Here is a 20349-nt window from a genome sequence, read left to right as displayed (position 1 = left end):
TTCCTGAGTTCAGATTTTCCTTCAGACACTATGTGACTCTAAGCAAGTCATTTAACCCTATTTGTCTCCATTTCCTCATATGGAAAATAAGCTGGAGAAGGGAATGACAAACCACTTTAGTGTCTTTGCCAGAAAACTGCCAAATGGGGAACAACAAGAGGGGAGGAATATCTACAATATCTAATTTAGAGGGGTTGTAGCAAGAATTACATAAAATAATATTTGAGAAAATATTTTGTAACTATAAAGTACTTACAAGATTGATCATAAAAGGCCATCAATATATGATAATAGGTTAAACTATAATTTCCTAAAGCATAAGCTATCTTACTATTATATATTTTCTTTACTTTCTGAAGCCTACAAGGGTTCATTATTTTAAAGTAGTATTTAAAGAATAGTAACTGAAAAAAAAGGGTTTTTTTTTGTATCTATGTCACCAAAAGAGACAATCTAGACCCTAAGTCTTGTGGAATAGCAGTAACTGGTGGTAGTAGTAGAGATATGAGCAAGTTAAAAAATGTTCTTAAAATAAAAGCAATATAATGAACATGTTGATGAAACTATTTATACACTTCAAAGTTATGTGTGAAATTCATTTAAAGGCAGTAACATTTTATCACAAAGGAAGGTTCAATCAAAGTCTCAAGTGATCAGATACAGAAGTTCCTTTTTCGCATAGTTTTATGAAATATGAAATACACAGAATAATGAAAAAGAGAAGAGCTAGAATGAAATTATAGGAATTAAAGATATAAAGTATCCACTAAATGATAGATTAGCAGTATATAGTAAGTAAAAGAGAAGAAAAACCATTTTCACAGCGTACAAAAGTAAGAATGTATATGAGTTGGGAAAAATTTCTATCCAATTAAAACTCAAACCACTCCACTTCCTAAAGCTTCAGGAATGAGGTGGCACAATATATTTTAAAGGTTTACTATAATATAATTTCATCTTTTTTTTCTTGAAAATCTCTCTTTCTTTCTTTCATAATTGGGGTTGAGTAATTTGCTCAAGGTCACACAGCTAGGAAGTGTTAAGTGTCTGAGGCCAAATTTGAACTCAGGTCCTCCTGACTTCAGGGCTGGTACTCTATCCACTGCGCCACCTAGCTGCCACCCAAAACAGTATGTTTCTAAAAAGAATTTAATAGTCTTGAGGTAAGACTAATAATTTTTTACCTTTATAGATGAAGGAAGGGAAAGTCTGTTGCTATAGATTTGTTTTTCATATATATCCTGCTCTTCATTACCTCAATCTGGAGTTGTTTATGCAAAGGTACTGAAGTCATTTCCTTCTCTGGCTCTTTTTATAGATAAGGAAACTGAGGGAAACAGGGTTAAATGACTTGTCCAGGGTCATCAGTTAAGAATTGTCTGAGGCCAGATTTTATCCTATAAAGGTAAGTCTTCCTACTTCAGTCCCAGTACTCTATTCCCTGTGGTGCTTAGTTGAGGAATCTATAAATTGTTCAAAATTGTTGTTTGGTTAATTTGGATCTGAATAAAACAAAACAGATATTCTTCTTTATCTTTTCTGTGGAAAACCACAGGCTTCTTAGTAAGGTGCTTAGAAAGCATTTCCTCCCAATTCTCTAGACAAGTAATACAAATTAATCAGCCTTACTTTTTATAAGAGAAATTTGCATTCAAAAGGGAGATATGGCTTGTCTAAAGTCATATAACTAGGATGTGGGATCATGGATTCAAACTTCTGCCTTTTAACTCCATGTCCAGGACTTGCCAGCAAATGAAAGTTATTTGAGAGCTTTTTCATTTTTGTTTTTGTGTTTCTGGTGACTGGAAAATAATAGACACTTAATTAATGTCTATCACTTGATTGCATAGTTGCTCTACTACACAAACAGAGGAAGTATGCTGGGAAAGAGCTTGCCTCCAAAGCAAGAAGCTCTGGATTCATGATCTTCTTTGACCGATTCTCATTCTGTGACCACGGGCAAGTTATTTTTCTCAGGTTCAAAGTGGCAGAGCAGATACAGATATGTATTTTTAGAGGGAATTTACTTACTGAGATTTCTTAATGCAAAGTCATCAGTATTACAATCCATACATTTAAGAAAAAAGTTGATGAAAAAATTTGAAAAAAACCTTGATTATGGCCATATTGTTTAAAACTCTTCTACGACAGAATTGAATGTAAAAATATTAGGAACTTTTGGGAAAGTCATTTCTATCAAATTTGTACCCAGTGAATCAATATAAGTTAAATCACATTCTAGTAACCTCACATTTCCTCTGCAATTTCAGGAAAAGAGTTCCTCTCTTTTAAAATTTGCTTTCTATAAGTATACTGTTTTAATTGGGTGGGACTCAGCATATTTTTAACACATACCTTGAAAAGATAATGAACACTTGCAGAAAGGGAAAATGAGAGCTGAGATACTCACATCAGATATAAAATACTATACCTTTAACTAGAATACATTTGTTTTATTTAGATACTACCTGATGCTCATTAGCATAAAGCCAATTTATTATGTAAATCATGTCAGCCAACTATACCAATATATTTTCGAGTTTATCTTGTTTAAGTAAAGGAGGAGAACCTCTTGCAGACTCTCATAAAAAATTTCACTATTAAACTCATTAAACAGATTATGACCCTAAGAATGCTTTGACTTTTAAAGTCTATGCCTATGATTTTCTTCTCTACTTTCTTCATCTCTGTGTGTCTATCTCTCTGTGTATATATGTCTCTCTTTTCCTTTCCACCCCTCCTCTTTCCATATCCCTCCTTCCTCCTGTCTGTCTCTTCCTCTCTGTCTCTGACCTGTCTGTCTGTCTTTTTCTCTTTCCCCATCTCTCTGTCTCTGTTGCTCTCTTTTCTCTCTCAATATACACACATATTATATATGTGAAATATGTCCACATATATACATATAGACAGATATACAGACATATACATATATACAAGCCCTTTTATGCATTACTTTATTTTGAATGTCTTTCCGGGTTCCAAGTCTGACTGATGTAAGATGTTATTTTGAACATGCCGAAGCATCTAAACGGCCCTAGTCTTTTCTTTTCAGTGTGCATTCCTTGATAAGTGGCAAAGCTTCCCACTTATCAGTCACTCAAAGTGACTGAGGCTGTCAGTTGTGTACAAAGCGCAATCAGTTTGGAAGCAGAGACACCAGCATTTTTCTTCTCAGCTTGAAGCAAACACGTTTTGACTGCTAGTCATTCAATTTTAAATCATCCTCAATTAGGGGCGGATGAAGATATAAAGAAAACACATCCTAAACACCTCCACCAGCCAACAGAAATTTTTTATTGTTATCTCTTGATTTATATTACAGCAGCACTAGCCCTCCTCCTCCTTTTCCTCCTCCTCCTCCTCCTCCTCTTCTTCTTCTCCTTCTTCTCTCTCTCATTCTGATTGTGTGACACTGGTGCTTCTCACTATATACTCTTTATCATGAAAAGATTGTAATAATATACTAATATTTTTGAACCTGAAACTAACTGCTTATATTTTGCTTCGCCCTCTCTCTCATACCATACCCTGACTGTGATTATAAAGTATTTTCTAAAAACAAAACTCATTTTTTTTCATATTTAGCACTTCTATTACTAGTGATCTACTTTAAAAAAAATCAATGCTAGTATAAAAGGCAGCAGAATAATGGATAAGAAGAGCGGCTAAGTTAGGGAGAGGAAGGCAATAGGGGAGGGAGGAAGAAATAAAAGGCCTGATCGTAGGGGAGAAAGAACTGGTAGCTGACTGAAGAAGGCTGCTGAGCAGTGGGTGTGAGTGCGGGGGTGGAGAGGAGGGATAAAAGTGGAGAGTGAGTGAAAGAGAAGCTGGCATTTGAGAGCTATATTGAGGTTGTAATGGAAGGGGGAAAAAGAAAGAAAAAGACTGGCAATAAAAAGACAGAATAGACACATCAGGAGGAAGGAACAAGAGAGTCAGAAAGACAGGCAGATGTGTTCAAACACAGAGTCATGGAATTCAATTCAATTCAATTCTACAAACCTTTACTTCTATTGTGCAGTATTTTATTAAATGTTGGCGGAGAAAACAAAGTTTGGATAAGACACTGGACCCTGTCATCATAGATCACGCATATATGATGTGAAGAAAAATCAAGGATTGACAGAATGCCAAAGAACCTAAACATAGGGAGCTTATGTGCATTAAGTATATTGTATTTTTCCCTTTTCTCATAAAATGTGAAATGGTTGAAAATTATGGAACCACAATCTCCAGAATAATAAAAAATTGTATGCTGCCCAAAGGACAGGGGAAGGATACATGCTGTGTTTAAATAGACTATACCATATTATCAAGAGCAAATTGTGCAAACCTGCAACACTCACCTTCCCACATAAATATCATGAATGATATCATCAAAAAGATGATAGCCAGAAAAGGAAGTAGTCTAGTCATATAGATAGAACAAGGATTACAGATGAACAGTTTGAATATAACATTTATATACACATATGAAGGGAGAAAAGGCCTTTGAATAATCAGTAGTCATTAATTATCTTTTTGAACATTTGTGTGAATGGGGAGAGTAAATCTCTATTTCGGATGAAATATTTTGTAACAACTATTGTATTATACCTCATTAATAAATTTCTTTTCTAAAAGTTAATTGATGACTACTGGATAAATAGAATACCTTGATGGAGACTTATAGGCAACTGCACAGGAAACATAGTCCTTCAGATTTATCCCTGGAACCTCATCTTTCTGGGGAACAAATTGAAAAAGGGTGATGAGCTACCAGGGTTAGGTACACTAACAGCAAAGAGAAGTAAAAACCTGAAGTCTGACACTGAAGACAAGGAGATTACAAAACATTAGAAATTTAAATCCATTGCATCTGATGTAACTATCAGATATACAGGGTATATGGCCCTAAAACTTCATTTTCTCTGATAGATTGTTCATTATTTCTATAATAGTGTCCATATTGATGACACATGAAAACATCATGATTGTATTATTAATAGAATGTAGACACATATTTTAGAATAATTCCATTTTGGATAAAGTTATATAAGCTTTGTTACTAAAAGATATATATTGTTATATCAAAATTACCTGATATGAAACACCATTTCCTGCAGATGTTAAACAAATGAGTGAATACTATAGTTTACATCTTTAAATCTAAGATTGGTCATGTGTGCCCAGGATACTGTTTATAAAAGAACTATTTCTTCCTTGATCTGAAGTAGAAAGGTCAGCTGAAAATTTTTAATTTAATTTTAAAAATTATAATTCCAATTTAATAGCTGCCCTTCTATTTATCTACTAATATGATTAGACTAAGCACTCATTTCTTAGAGATGCTCTAAAGTCAATTGCTCATTGCTAGTAATAGAAGTTGAGAAGCAGATGGAGATTTAGAAGACGTTGTAATACAGTTTTTTTTTTTTTTATTTCCTGATTCACCAACAGGCAGGTGCCATTATGTACAGGTAAATTCTTACGGAAACCTGCCTATACCTATGGAAACACAGGTCTATCAAAAAGTTATTCACATGTCCATTAAATTAATGATTATAATAAAAACTGAATAATAATAAAAATAAGGGTTTTAACCAGGACTATGATTCCTACTTAGGAATCCCAGCAAAAAGAACTAGAACACTATTACAGTATGCTAATAAAAAGTACTAAATTGTCTAGGGTGCCATAATATAATAGATAACTATTTTTGGTTGGTTCCTTAAACTTTGAGATTTACTTTAATTATATTATTTTCTTTTATCAAAAATATTTGCAGGCAAAATATACTGCATAGATATAGTAGGCAGATAACTATTTCCCATGACAAAATATAATTCTTTTTTATTTTTTTTTCATTTTCTTGTAATAACACAGGACTGAGCTATCCCTGAGGAAAGTGTGAAGAAATTTTGATAGGAATAGCTCACCATTCTTTGGACAAAGCCAAGATATTATTTCCCTTTCCTCTTCTCTATTTCCTACTTTGTCCAAAAAAGGGAAGTTATGAAGTATAATGATCAATTTCCTATCATATGACATGACTGCTTGAGAGTTGGAATAAATTTTCAATGTATTAGCTACTGATGATATCTGTCACAATATGATCTTTATGTAAATCTATTGTCTCTTTTTTTTTTTTTTTTTTTTTTTTTTTTGGTCTGAACTTTGCATATGGGCATATGGATGATAGAGAAGGAGTTTAATGACCTTTTTTAAAAAGACTTTTTGTGGACAGAATGCTACCATAACATATACCCATATATACTCCCCTATGCTTTAGGAAAGTGTGAGTGTGGTGAAAGACAGAGTAATTTACTTTAAGTCCTTCCTAAGTCTAGAATTTTCCAAATTCACTTTTTCCCTGGGAATTTATCTGAAAAGAGTTGAGTGGATTCTATTCTCATAACTGACAGTGTTTCAGTTAAAGAGTTTCTCTGAGAACCAATTGTTTCAACTTTTTGAGACAGCCTCAGTTGTTTGGGAAAAGGTTGCAAAGTCATGGGAAAAACTGTTGTCTGACTGTTTTTTGAGCTCATCTCAGTAAATTCAGTATGCCCATGTTTATAAGTTACAGAAAAACAGCTGTTCCTGACACATGATGAATTTAGACAAAATGTCCCTAATTCTAAAGTCCATCGAGTATGCCTCTGCAATTTCAGTTTACAAATTGATCATATTCCTTTAAACCATAGCAGTAAGAAAATGCAAAACAAATTGTCAAAAAAGGTAACGTGCAAAATATTTTGCAAATTCTAAAGCACTAGATCACTGCCTGACAATATAATAAACACATGACATATATCATTTTTACATATATGTACACATTCACTTTCGTAGGCCAAAAAAAAAAGTCTCTGGAACTCAACTTTCACTTTTCTGGATTTTTCCTATTATTATAATATATCCTATTTCCTAAATTACCCATAGAGCTCATGGTATGTTTACTATTAGGTTATATCCCCTTTCATTTGTCAAAATAAAATGATTTGATAAATCCATTCATGATTTATAATGTAGGACAATTTAGAATGTAGGTAGAGGGATTATTTCATTTTTTGTATGTGTGTCCCTCATGCCTGACACATAGTAGTCATTTAAATAACTGTTCATTATTTGATTATGGCACTTGCAACATATTATCTATCTATTACAGCAACATTTTCACATTAAAAGAAAATGGTAAGGTATTAAGAAAAAGAAGAACTGGGACAGTACCAGCTCTGAAGTCAGAAGGGCATTAGTTCAAATCCAGACTCAGATATTTAACAGTTACTAACTTTATGACTCTGACAAGTCATTTAATCTCAGTTGCCTCTACCAAAAACAAACAAACAAACAAACAAACCAAAAGGAACAAAAAGAATAAAAAAAAGCAACTGCACTAATCAGTAAGAGAAGAAATATTTTGGGGGGTTGATATACTAAAGAAGCCTTCTTGGAGCTTTTTAAAATCATATCCTATAGACTGACACCTATTCTGTCTTATTGTTAAGGCCAGTATAGTCCATTGAATTGAATATACACACATAACTATGATTTTCATCTTTATTTTAGAATTGATTCTCAGTCTTTAGATCAAATTTTAATTTGTTTTTAAAAATACATTTTCCCTCTAGTGATCTATTTAAAAACATGTAACTTCACCTGAAATGAACTGTAAGTTGAATGTTTCCATCATGACTTCTTAAAATAAGTTCTCTTATCTTTAAAAATATCTAATACAAATGAAAATTTACTAACATGGTCTTTGGAGGGAAGGAGTTATTTTATAGAAGGATTTTTTTGCTGTTTCATCAATAAATCTACCCTTCTTTTTAAAAGTTACGTATGATTACTGATTATACTTCCCAACAGCATTGACTAAGTTTTTAAATCTCTAGTTTTAAATAAAACCATTTGATACCTCAGGAAGCACTGGGGGGAAAGTTTTTGGATATTAAATGCATTGAATTTTAGTCAGTCAGTCAATAAGTATTTATTAAGCACTTAAGTTAGATTACTAAAGTAACATAGGTTACTTTGAAAGCTGAATTGGCGATAGAGTAGAATGCAATGAGACTTGTTGCAGATAGACCAACCAGCAAGTTATTACAATAGTCTAAATGTGGCAGTATAAGAAGAGAAAAAGAGGCAGATATGAGAGTTGTTGCAAAGGGAAAATTGACAGATATTGATAACAGATTGTTTTGTTACAGGAGTAACAGAGTGAGGATTCAAAGGGGATACTTAGGTTCTGAGCCCAGGAATATGATTGTACCTTCAAAAAAATAAGGAAGTCTGGAATTGGGGAAGGCTTAAGGGGAAGAGAACAAGTTTTGTTTTGGATATGTTATGCTTTAAGAGATTCTTCTCGAGATATATAATAGGTAATTTGAGATGCAAAGTTTAGAGACAGAAGACGTGAGTTCAAATCTTGACTTCCCTATTTGCCATCTATGTTATTTGGGCAAGTATCTTGTCTTCTCTCATCAGTTGATGAGTTTCTCATCAAAAAGCTGCATGGCTTGGACTGGATGGCCTTAAAGTCCTTTCTAGCTCAAAATCCTTGTCAATGAAATCCTATTATGCTGTTCAAGCTCCAACTAAAATTCTGCTTTCACTGAAGAGAAAAAGTAAAGGGGGAAAGGAACCTTGAAATTGCTTCTATTTAGCACTCACTTGATCATCTAATAATATTCTTTCTCTATTTCAAAGGGACTAATATATACTGTGAACACTGTGGCATATTTTATTCCATGTGATAGATACAGCAATTGATATTCAAGTAGTTAATGCATCTTCTATATGTTGATGTATAAGGTATTTATATTTCATATTTCTAACTCTCAAATAGACAAGACTACTATGGAATCTCTTTGTGCTCATGTCTGTGTGTGTGTGTGTGTGTGTGTGTGTGTGTGTGTGTGTGTGTGTGTGTGTGTATGTGTGGAGGGCATATTGATATTGTCTGGCTTGCTAGAGAAACCATTTCAATCATATCTCATTTGAAGAAAGAAGTCATAAAGCAGCAAGTCAGGCAACTTAAAAAAAACCTTCATATATAAATGATGTTTTCAGAGTAATATTTAATGGATTTCTTTCTGCATAATAATTTATCAAGATTTACTGAAACTCTAATGAGTTCAGAGAAATCTGACTCAAATAAAGTAAATCCTTTGTAGTAATAGATTTGACTCATGACTAACGTATCTACTTCTTAAGGTTGTTGTGGGGATGAAATGAGATAATTATAAAGGATTTTGCAAACATTATGAAATTATATAAATATTATAAATGCTAGCTATATCATCTACTATGTGCCAGCTACTATGCTATAAAGTTAGGTCTTTCATACTACTAGGGAGATTACATTGCTTGGTAAATACCTCATCATAAGTGAAGTGGAAAAGAGAGGTTTTTTTCGACCTTGTAATAATTCACACATATAAACATACACACATACCTCCAGTAGCTGAAGAGTAGAGAATTTCCATCTAATTTCCATCTAAAAAAATACCTACCAGAGAATATTGGACAATGTTAATTTTGCTTCTCTTTGCAATGAGAAGAACATTCATTGGATCAGAAATTCTTCTGTTATATCACTGCTCATCTCATGCTAAAACCAAACTTTGTTAATTTGTTTTAATTTTTTTTGTAAGAAATTGAGGTTAAGTGACTTGCCCAGGGTCACACAGCTAATATGTATTAAGTGTCTGAGACTGGATTTGATCTCAGGTATTTCTAACTTCAGGGAAGATGAACTATTCTAGCTGCCCTTAGAACTCAATTTTTAATGGGAATCTCAACATCTGCTAAATTACCTTCCAGTCATATGCTGCTAGAAGTTGCACAACATGCTATACATATTATTGTTATCTAATCTGAATTTGGCCCTCACCATGGCAATCCTTTATTCCTCTTTAATTGATTCTTTTTTCTTACTCCTTCAACAAATTTTTCCAATCCCATTGTGGCTCTTTTCACTCCTTGCCTCACACACTGAGTCACATAATTCTCCTATTATTTTACAGAGAAAATTTAGTCTATTTAGAATGATCTCTTTCCTCCTTTCTCTTTTTCTCAAAATACCTTGACATTATACCTCACCTTCTCATCACTTCCTCCAGTTTCTATAATAAGTAGACATTCTTCCTTGCAAAAGTCAGTTCCTCTATAGTCATCCTTTATCCCCATTTCCTTTAATCTTCAACAAAACTGTCCCCTCATTCCTCTCCTCTTTCTTAATTTTCAACCCCTTCCTAACTCCTAGTCTCTTTTGTATTATCTTCAAATATACTTGAACCTCTACCATTCTTAAAACAAAAACCAGACACTTACTAGATCCTTCTATCCATCTATTCAAGCTACTGCTTCATATCTCTTTTCCCTTTCTCAAATTCCTGAGGGATAAAAAAAAAGTATGTATATTTCCTCTACTTCCTCTTCTTTCAACTGTTTATAATCTGAATTCTTTCTTCATTTAATTATAACTAATTATTCTAAATTATCAATGATTTCCTAATGGCCAATTATGATTTTTTCTTACTCTTTATCTTTATTTGCTTCTCTGTTATATTTAACATTATTGACCTTTCTCATGTTCTAGATAATTTCTGCTATCAGGATTTTCATGACAATATTCTCTCATATTCTTGGGTTTTTTTTTTTTTACCCTGTCTGCTCCTTCTCCATTTTCTTTACAGGTTCATCATATGTATTATATCTCCAATTGTATATATACTGTATAATTTAAGACTTTTTCCTGGGTCCTTTTTTTTCTCCTCTCTCTATGATTTTAAATTACGGTGGTCTTCCACTAAAAATCCCAGCTCTGTTTCTTACAAGCTACTGTATAACCATGCCTGTACCATTATATACTGGTAAAAATGTGTTTTTTTTTTTACTAAAATAAAAGATATTACCTTAGTATCTGTTGAATATTTCTTACTACATTTAGTCCAATGTTATAATGAAGATTGCTTTAAAGCTTGAAAATTTCTACTTTTACATAGAAATAAAATGATGAAAAGATCACTAGTGTTTCCTCATGCTATTTTTCCTCTGGAGAACAGTATCCCTAATTCTCTTTAACTATGAATGCCCAAAGGAAAATATAGGATTAATTTATCATTTGAAATTTCAAGTGACCAAAGGCTGATTCTTATTTAATACATTCATATTTAGATATCTATGATAAGAAAGTATGTCTGTGATATTTGTATAAACTAACACATACATATCAGTATATTTATTCCACTGAAAAATTCTTCTTTTCAAATGGGAGCTGATCTTCTAAAACAAATCCACTTATAAAGAATCATATAAGAGAATAAGAAAAATGTTTGTAACCTTCACTCTTCCTTTTATATAACACATCCATTAAGCCAGAAAGCTTTCCTCACTTTTACTTTGTGAAAATTCCTTTGTATCACCTATCAAGAGAAAAATCACTTTTTCAGAGAAAACCTTTATTTGTTATAGCTTCATGTTTAATAATATGTATATAGATACTTATGTGTGTAAATATATATATATATATATATATATACATATAGATAACTATAAGTCAATGTTATTTTTATAGAGATCAGGAATCATAAAGAGAATTATAGAATACTCATCTTTCTAAGTAATAAGTCAAAAAAAGATTCATACATTACTATTCATTCATAGTGGCTAATATCTGAACTTTAGGAAAGGAAAAAAAACTATATATTTCAAAGTAAAGATTAGTGAAAATAATGTTAGCTAACCATCATTCCAATTTAATTCAATCAAAATCCAACAGCCATTATATAATTGCTGTAATTATTTTAAAAATATAATTTTGGTTAATTTATAAGTTAGTAAACCACCATTATAAAAATATTTGATATAAATTCAATTTGATGTCCATAATTTAAGATTTAATTTGTTTTCTTCACCCAAGGGAAAGGAAATAAAAGACAATTTTTTTAAGTGAAAGATATTATGAAGAAATCTGAAGTCTCTGCATTTTCTTTATGTATATCTACACATGTGGCCAATTATTATCAATACTTTCTAGAATTTCTTAAACAGCTTTTTACTGAAGTGAACCATTTAAAATATTTTATTAATTTATAAATTATCCCCTTGTCTTCCTCAATTATTTTCAAAATCATTAGGAGATGGGAAGAATTTTGCACCAGTATAGCTGAGCATTCCACATTTCCAAATCATTTTTTCAGCTTTTTCTTTCTTTCTTTGCAAATAGTACTTTAATTTTTTCCAATTACATGAAAATATAGTTTTCAACTTCATTTTTATAAGATTTTGGATCTAATTTTTCTTCTCTCTCTCTTATCCTATCTCCCTAAGATGGCAAGCAATCTAATATGGGTTATTCATGTGTATTTATGTAAACATGTCTTATATTCATGTTGTGAAAGAAAAAAAAAACAACCAAAAGGGAAAATTACAATAAACAAAAAACTGAAAACAATAGGCTTTGATCTACATTCAAATTCATAATTCTTTCACTGGATGTAGATAGTATTTTGTATCATGAGTCTTTTGGAATTATATTAGATCACTGTTCTGCTGAGAAGAGCTAAGTCAATCATGGTTGATCATTACATAATGTCACTCTTACTGTGTACAGTGTTCCCCTAGTTCTGTTCACTTCACTCAGTATCTGTTATTATAAGTCATTCCAGATTTTCCTGAAATGCACCTGCTGATCATTTCTTTTAGCACAATAGTATTCCATTACATTCATATAACACAACTTGTTCAGTCATCCTCAATTGATGTGTATCTCCTTGATTTATAGTTCTTTGCCATCACAACAAAGAGCTACCATATTTTTGCACATGCTGATAGGGAAAAACCTTTTTATGATTTCTTTCTGATATAGATTTAGTAGTGTTATTGTTGAATCAACATATACACGTGTGTATGTGTATATATATATATATATATACACACATATATATATACATATACATGATATATATGTATATATATATATATATAGGTATATATATGTATATATATATATATATACAAATGAAATTATAAAAAATTACAAAGACTATAAAAATCATATCATAAAAGAAAGTGATAGCTAAAAGGTAGGAGCTCTCCTATTAAGGAATTGAAGAAATTAAGAATGATAAAATCACAAATCTTGATTAACTTTGACTTCTCATTATATAGGAAGAACAAAATAGTATACATCGCTACACTAAAATTCTAGTACAGAGAGAGCAGAAACTACTAGTATTCAAAAAAGAGTTTGTCTTCACATTTTTATTTATGTACTATTTGTATAATGATGCACAATATTTCCTAATTTTAAGAATTTATATTTAAATGAAAAATATTATAGTTTGGAGTCACAAATTATAAAAAAAATACAAATTATGTCCATGCCTATGGAAACCACAGATATATAAAAAACATTTAAAATTCTAGTTGTATTATGGGATAGAAGATAGCAATGTAATAAAAGATTTTTTTTTTTTACTCCCCATTATAACTATACAAATTTTTACTGGCATTTACCTCTCTGACCTAGGGAGCTCTGATTCAGATATTGGCTAATAATACATACACAAAAGAAGAAAGACTATACCTGATAAGAGGAAGCAAAATATTAAATATTATAGCTACCTAATATTTGTTATTAGTAGTTGAAATTTCCCAATATCAGTGAAAAGAATGTTTCAATGACACTCTCCTAAAAAGGAGTTAAGATTTTCTCTATAGCCTGTTTATTTTCTCCTCATTCATTTTCTCTAATTTCTAGTAACTATTACTTATTCTATGCCATTGGCTTGAGTTATAGCAATACAAAATCCTTTTATAGACTCCTTTGTCAGATGTGGATAATTAAGTCTCAGAGGTTAATATATGAGACCTTACCAAAAAATGTGTTAAAAAACCTTAAACTATTAAAATGTCAATATGAATTAGTATCACTCAATAAAAAGTAAATACACACAAAAAAGGTCCAAAGCAATATTAAAAAGAAATAAAGTAGTCAAGAGATGTATAAATCCTTTAAATGAAACCCAACTTTCTCGTCTGTCAAAAATATTTATTCTTTTCAATAGAAGTCTGCAGATTTTGAAAAAGGGCTACTATACATTAGTATCTGTCCCTGTAAATCCTAGTAGCTTTTTAGTTTGAAGACCTTTGCACTACATTTATCTAGAAGTTTACCTTGGTAATTTATCCTTTGTTGTGCTAATTAAATTTGGAATGTAGTTTCCCCAGCAGTTAGGAAGACATAACTTTACAATAATTGGCACAGTGCCTTGCACTGTGCTATACCTAGTATTTATAATTTTAATAGGTCTATACTATTTGCAAAGATTTTTATAATAATCTAATTTCATCCTCACAACCTTAGGAAGAATGAACTATTATTATTAACCTACCAGTGAGCAAACTGAAGAAGACAGAAGTTAAAGGATTTCCTCAAGTATCAAAAAGTTAGTAAAATGCATTCTAAGGTAGTATTGGAACTCTGGTTTTCCTACCTCTAGGTCCAGCATTTTATCCATTGTATCATCCAGCAGCCATGAATGCTAGTTATTTGTTGTTCTTGAAAACTACATCAATGCACACAACAGAGAAATTATCCATAAACTATATAAAGCCAATGCTTTTGACTAATTTTTGGCAAAGTTCTAGAAAGTATTATTTTAAAAGGAATGATTATTGAAAATACAGAAAAGGAAATTGTGCTGAAAAACTTCATAGTTTATCCAGAGCAGATCGTGTGAATCAAAGCACATTTTACTTTTTGGATACAATTCTTTTTATGTGTAGTTTAGAGAAAGTTGTAGCTGTAGTTTACTTTTATTTTAGAAAAGCTATGTATTGCTCATAAGAATAGTTACATTGGTAAAGTCCCATAACTATTGTTATGAGCAATACGTAGTCTATGGGCTATATGATGGTGAAGTTAGATTAAGTAAAAATTAGATAAATAACATCTCAAAAAGGAGTTTTGATTCAATGAAAGATAGTGATGCCACATGTACCAAATTTGTAGATAATACAAGACTAGGAAATATAGATTACCTGTTGGATGATAGAAGAGATTGAACTATTATCTGCAATGCATATGACTTTAAGATCTACATATTTAGTTCTAGTCTCTCTCCTGAATTCCTATTAGATATTTTCAAATGAATATCCCAAAGGTATATCAAATGTAACATTTCAAAATAGAAATCATTTTCTTCATCCACAGGAACATAGACATAGATCTAAAGCATATCTTAAGGGTATCATAAAGAAACTGAGACCCAAATAGGTGGATGGCTTAGTTAAGGTCATGAAGAGAACAAGTGTCAGAACTGAAATTCAGCCATAGTTCTGACTCCAATTTATTATGCATTGCAATGTACCATGAGGCATCACTGTACATTTTCTCTCCATTTGGATGGCCTCTACTTTGTACAGCTCCTCAACGCTGCTCTCCTAGGTTACTGTGATCTTCCTATAATTGATTTCTCTCCCTACAACCTATGCCAATCCATCAATCCATGCAACCATCACAATTATTTTTCTAAAGCACAAGCTTGGCCATGTCACTCCACAAATTAATAAATACTACCTTTAGGAACAAATATAAACTTTTCTTCTTGGCATTTAAAGTCCTTCACAACTTGGCCCCAACCTAATCTGGTTCTTTTACACATTATTACTTTTCATGAAAAATTGGTCTTCTTACTATTTATCATACATAGTGCTCTATCTCCCATTTCTAATTTATTTCCATTGGCTGTCCCATATATGTAGAACCTTTCTCACAAATTTATCTTGTTTTAACTAATTTTGATGACTCATTTTGTATCTACTTTATATATCCCTGTATATGTGCATGTTATCTTCCCTGGCTGTACTGAAAGGGCTGTGACTATTATATTTTTGGTTTTATAGTACCTGCTATAAGGTAGGCACTTTAAAAAAAATTCTTGTTGATTTCATTTATTTGTAGATAAAATTAAGAGCATCTGAAAGGGATTGACTAGAATGGTGAAGAGTCTCCAGATCATATCAAATGCAGAGTGGTCAAAGAAACTGAGAATGTCTATTAGATGGATTAGGGGCACGTGAAATGCATTCTCTAAAGATGTGTTACATGGATGAAAGATTAGATCTATTCTGCTGGGGGCCCAGAAGGCAGGAGTGAGAAGTTAAAAAGAAAAAATGTTTGATATAGGGATAATAGGAACTATCCAAAAATATAGTGGGTTACTTCAGAAGGAAGTGCTCTGTTATCCCTCATTACAGTCTTTAAGCAAAAGCTTGATCATGGGGCACATATGACTTGGAGGAGATTTATGTTCAGGGACAGATTATATTAGATGACCTCTGAGGGCCCTTAAAACATTGGATTCTTAATGGTCAACAATCCTATGCTTATCTTTACCCAATGACAGTCCAAGTTTTCCAAACTATTTCCTACCATTATATTGAATGCCACTTTAGCATACAATGCTATTTTTTTTCCTCTGATAATTGAACTTCTAGTTTAAAAGCATCAGATCTCTTATCAATTTGAGGTTTTTTTTGCCTTTGTTCTTTTGCTTTTGCCTTTTAGACATATTGTTAACATAACTTAAGAGAATGGATTTAATTAGGTTTACTTAGTAACTTTCTCACATCATTGAAATAAAGAAATGTAGCACTCTTGATTTGCCACAATTAGTCTATGGAACTGAACCAAAAAGCTCAGAATTCAGGGACTCTTGAAAGGTATTAAGATAACAACCAGTGAGTCAGGCTATAAATTATAATTCCAAAGGAAAGTCCAATTAAATAAATATAGACCTACAAAGCAGAATAATCTTAGAAATAGGAGGAATATGTGGGATGATCTCTGACCTGGATCTGTTGTTGAAGCAGATTGATTTTGTGTTGCTGCTGTAGAAGCTGCTGCTGTTGTCTTGCAATCTGTGGAGAAATTGTATGTGAAAACTCAAAAACAATCTTACTTTTTATTTTAAAAATATTACCATTTTTTAAAGACTAATCCTATTTTGTCCAGAATGGAAGTTTAATGGTCTCTCAATTGCTTAATTTCATGATTGATTAGCAGGGAAGGTTTTATCAGCTCCGTTCCAAACCTGGGCCAATTGCTTTCTTTAGGGAGCCTAGTGTTCTCTTATTCTCAAGGGATCGCTTTATTGAAGTTGGGATACTGTCCACAGCTATAGTCCTACTGCAATTCAGAATTCCCAAAGTCAAGCAATCCACCAATATCAGCCTCTTTAGTAGCTGAGACAATAGGTGTCTACCACTACACCAGACTTATGGCTTAGCTTTGTTTTTTCCTAAACAAGAATTTTGATAGTCTCTAATTATGTAAAAGTCTACTTGATCTTGATTTAAGTGATATAAATAGCATGAATGTCTATCTAAATTGTCAGATTTTGTAAGTAATGTCAGGGTTTGAAAGTCTTGGGGACAGTTAATGTTTATGTAGCCTAAAATAAGTGAAGCCTAGAATACTTCTATAGTAAACTATTCAGGAAAATGGCATTGTAGTGTGGACAGACTTCCAGATTGATATAATCTCCTCAAGGTTAGGAGCATGCATATATTGTTTATCTTTTAATTCTTCAGAAGTCTAATATAATAGTTTAATAAATACCTATTGAATAAATAAAATTACCTTTTTGTCAATGCAAGAAGCAAGCATTGCCACTAACAACATTTAGGTCTTTCTTGGTGATTTTACAACAGAAAACAGGAAAATTATGCAAAAATAATACAACTATGTTTCATTAAGGAAGAGTACTAAACATATAATCTGAAATTTCTTCTTACATGGGATAGATAGCAAGAATAAAAAATAGGAACAAAGACAACCTATTCCTCAAAAAGATATGGTATTTTTTTAACAATAAACTTACTTCTTAAAAAATAAAACAACATTCATTCCTATAGCACTTTAAATATTGCTAATCCATTTATTTATAATATTAAATATTATAAAGGCAATCTATAGTAATAGATAAAGATCTAGCCTTAAAACCATAAAACCCTCTGTTTGCCTCTCAATTCTTATGTATATTATAGCTATATGATTTTGGGCAAGTCACTTAACCTTTCAGTAGTCTAGGCAATTAATTCTCTAATGGTATAAGCTTCCAAAGAATTGCTAACTTCCATTGATAGTTTCCTCACCTCAAAACTCCCTATATTAATGAAGTCACAGGTACATTCTTTATCTCCCTAAAAAGGTTATTGAAACTAAATGTTTATCCTCAATATAACTGATTAAATTCAGAAATTATTTTCATTAAAATCAATAATATTTAATTTTAAATTGATAAATTTCATTGTGTAAAAGATGGTAGCTAACATCCTCATCAGATTTCTTTGTCCCTTTCATTCATCCCTTTTTAATTTTTATATAGGATATGATTTTTTCTTTGTTTTTTTTTTCATTATACCTTTCATATACCAAGAAAAAAGGGAGAGTTTGGTCTTTTAAATTTTATCTTGTACTATACTTGGTCATTATAATTAGATGACATTTAGTTTTAGTTTATTCTTTTCATTTTTGTTGTTGTAGTTAAAGCATCAAATATATGATCAGCAATTCATTATCTTCCCTTGCACCCTTCTCCTCCTCAATTCCCTCACTGCATTATAGCCACACAAAAATAAGTTACATAAAAATGCTGATTAATTTTTATTCTTTTATTCTGTATCTTGCTACTTTCTAGAAGTCATTATTTGTATCAATTAGATTCTTATTTGATTTTCTGTGGTTTTCTAAATACATTGTATTATCTGTAAATAATGATAGTTTTGCCTTCTCTTTGCTGATATTTAATCTTCATTCTATTTTTATTTAGCTACAATCATTAGGATTTCTAGAATGGTGTAGAATATTCATAGAGAAAGAGGGGCATTCTTGTTCTGCCCTTTTATTTTTTTGAGAAATATTCTAGTGTTTCTCCAGTGCAAATAATTGTAGTTTGACATTTGGTTCTGTTCTCTGTTTCAGTCTCTGCCTCTCATTGTACTCTCTCTCAAACTTATACTTTTTACAATTTAATTTTAATACTAATAATTAACATTTATATATTTCTAAGCAATGTGCTAAGTTCTTCATAAATAATATCTCAATAATATCTCCCAATAACCTTGGGAGATAGATAATATTATTATCTTTTAGAGTTGAAAAAAACTAAGGCAAATAATGATTTTCACATAGATAGTAAGTATTCAAATCCAAATACTTCAAGTGTAGCATTTTATCTACCAGGTCATGTAAAACTCTTCTTATTTGAAAAATAATATGGTATTCATACCATATTTATCTCTCTTGACATTGGATTTTCTTTTATCTGATATAACAATTGTAACTGCTTATTAATTCAGTTTTGAATTATCTAAAATTTATCTGGATCATTGGTTAGCTCATTGGTTTTGGAGTTCCTTCTAATGCCATACATCACATAACCCAAGAATGCCTCCCCATCCTGTGTTATTCTTCATCATATTCTCCCATTCTCACAAACTGCTAGAGATATTTCTCAATTACTTCTGATATTTTACGGCTATTGGCCAACTTAATTAGTTATCTACCTGTCATGCTCTATCTCTGCCACCTATTAAAATGACATTCATTCGAAAATAATATAGTGAATTTATCCACAATGCCTAAAAAATAGTAACAAAATAAAAATTTTTGCTTTACAGAAACCTAGTGGTAAGCACTTCAAATTTAAAGCTAAAAAAAAAAATGCAATAAGTTTGATCACTGAAAAAAAAAGTGTTTAAAAAGAAGGTAAGAGAGATTTCAAGGATTTAGTTTCAGGTTTTCTACAGTATTGTAAAACAATAGTCTCCAAAATCTTTTGACTATATACTCCTGCCAGTGAAGAAAAATGTTGAAGACTCCCCCCCCCCCATATATTTATATCTAATTATTAGTCCAGTCTTTTCCTCATTGTGCGTGTGTGCGTGCCCGTGCAAGCTTGGAAAATACCATAAGTCATTATATCCCAAAAGAATATTCCTTATCTAAAAGCAAAAGAACAAATTTGAATGAATGATTCCTCAAGTTAGACTAGTTTATCTCTACATACTTAACTTACCTGTTCTTGCTGCTGCTTGGCCAGTTCCATTTGCTGGCGCTGTTTCTCAATTTGGGAGGCAGCCAGCTTCTTCTGTTCATCATGAGCTGCCAGCAGCTGCTCTCGCAAACTGGTCAACTGATTGATCATACCCATGAGCTGCCTTTCTTTCTCAGCAAGGCTTTCTGGAGTTCCTAGTAAGCATATAACAATAACAACAAAGAGATGTATGTGAGAAAAGGATGATTGTCAATGACAATAAATCTGCAATTTCTAAAATTCTAAAAAATTAAAATGTCCA

At 31.6% G+C, this 20349-nt stretch overlaps 1 protein-coding gene across 1 annotated transcript in view; it reads right to left on the bottom strand.

Annotated features, from left to right (window-relative positions):
* SOX5 (SRY-box transcription factor 5) overlaps nucleotides 1–20349 on the bottom strand; it is a 449917-nt gene that overhangs the window by 197075 nt on the left and 232493 nt on the right. Inside the window, 2 exon segments of the mRNA XM_074268831.1 lie at nucleotides 16840–16908; nucleotides 20070–20242. Of these exon segments, the coding sequence (XP_074124932.1) occupies nucleotides 16840–16908; nucleotides 20070–20242 (242 nt within the window).

This window comes from Sminthopsis crassicaudata, chromosome 5 (assembly GCF_048593235.1).
Source record: "Sminthopsis crassicaudata isolate SCR6 chromosome 5, ASM4859323v1, whole genome shotgun sequence".
Classification (NCBI taxonomy): Eukaryota; Metazoa; Chordata; class Mammalia; order Dasyuromorphia; family Dasyuridae; genus Sminthopsis; species Sminthopsis crassicaudata.
This window is presented reverse-complemented; position numbering and strand designations above follow the sequence as displayed.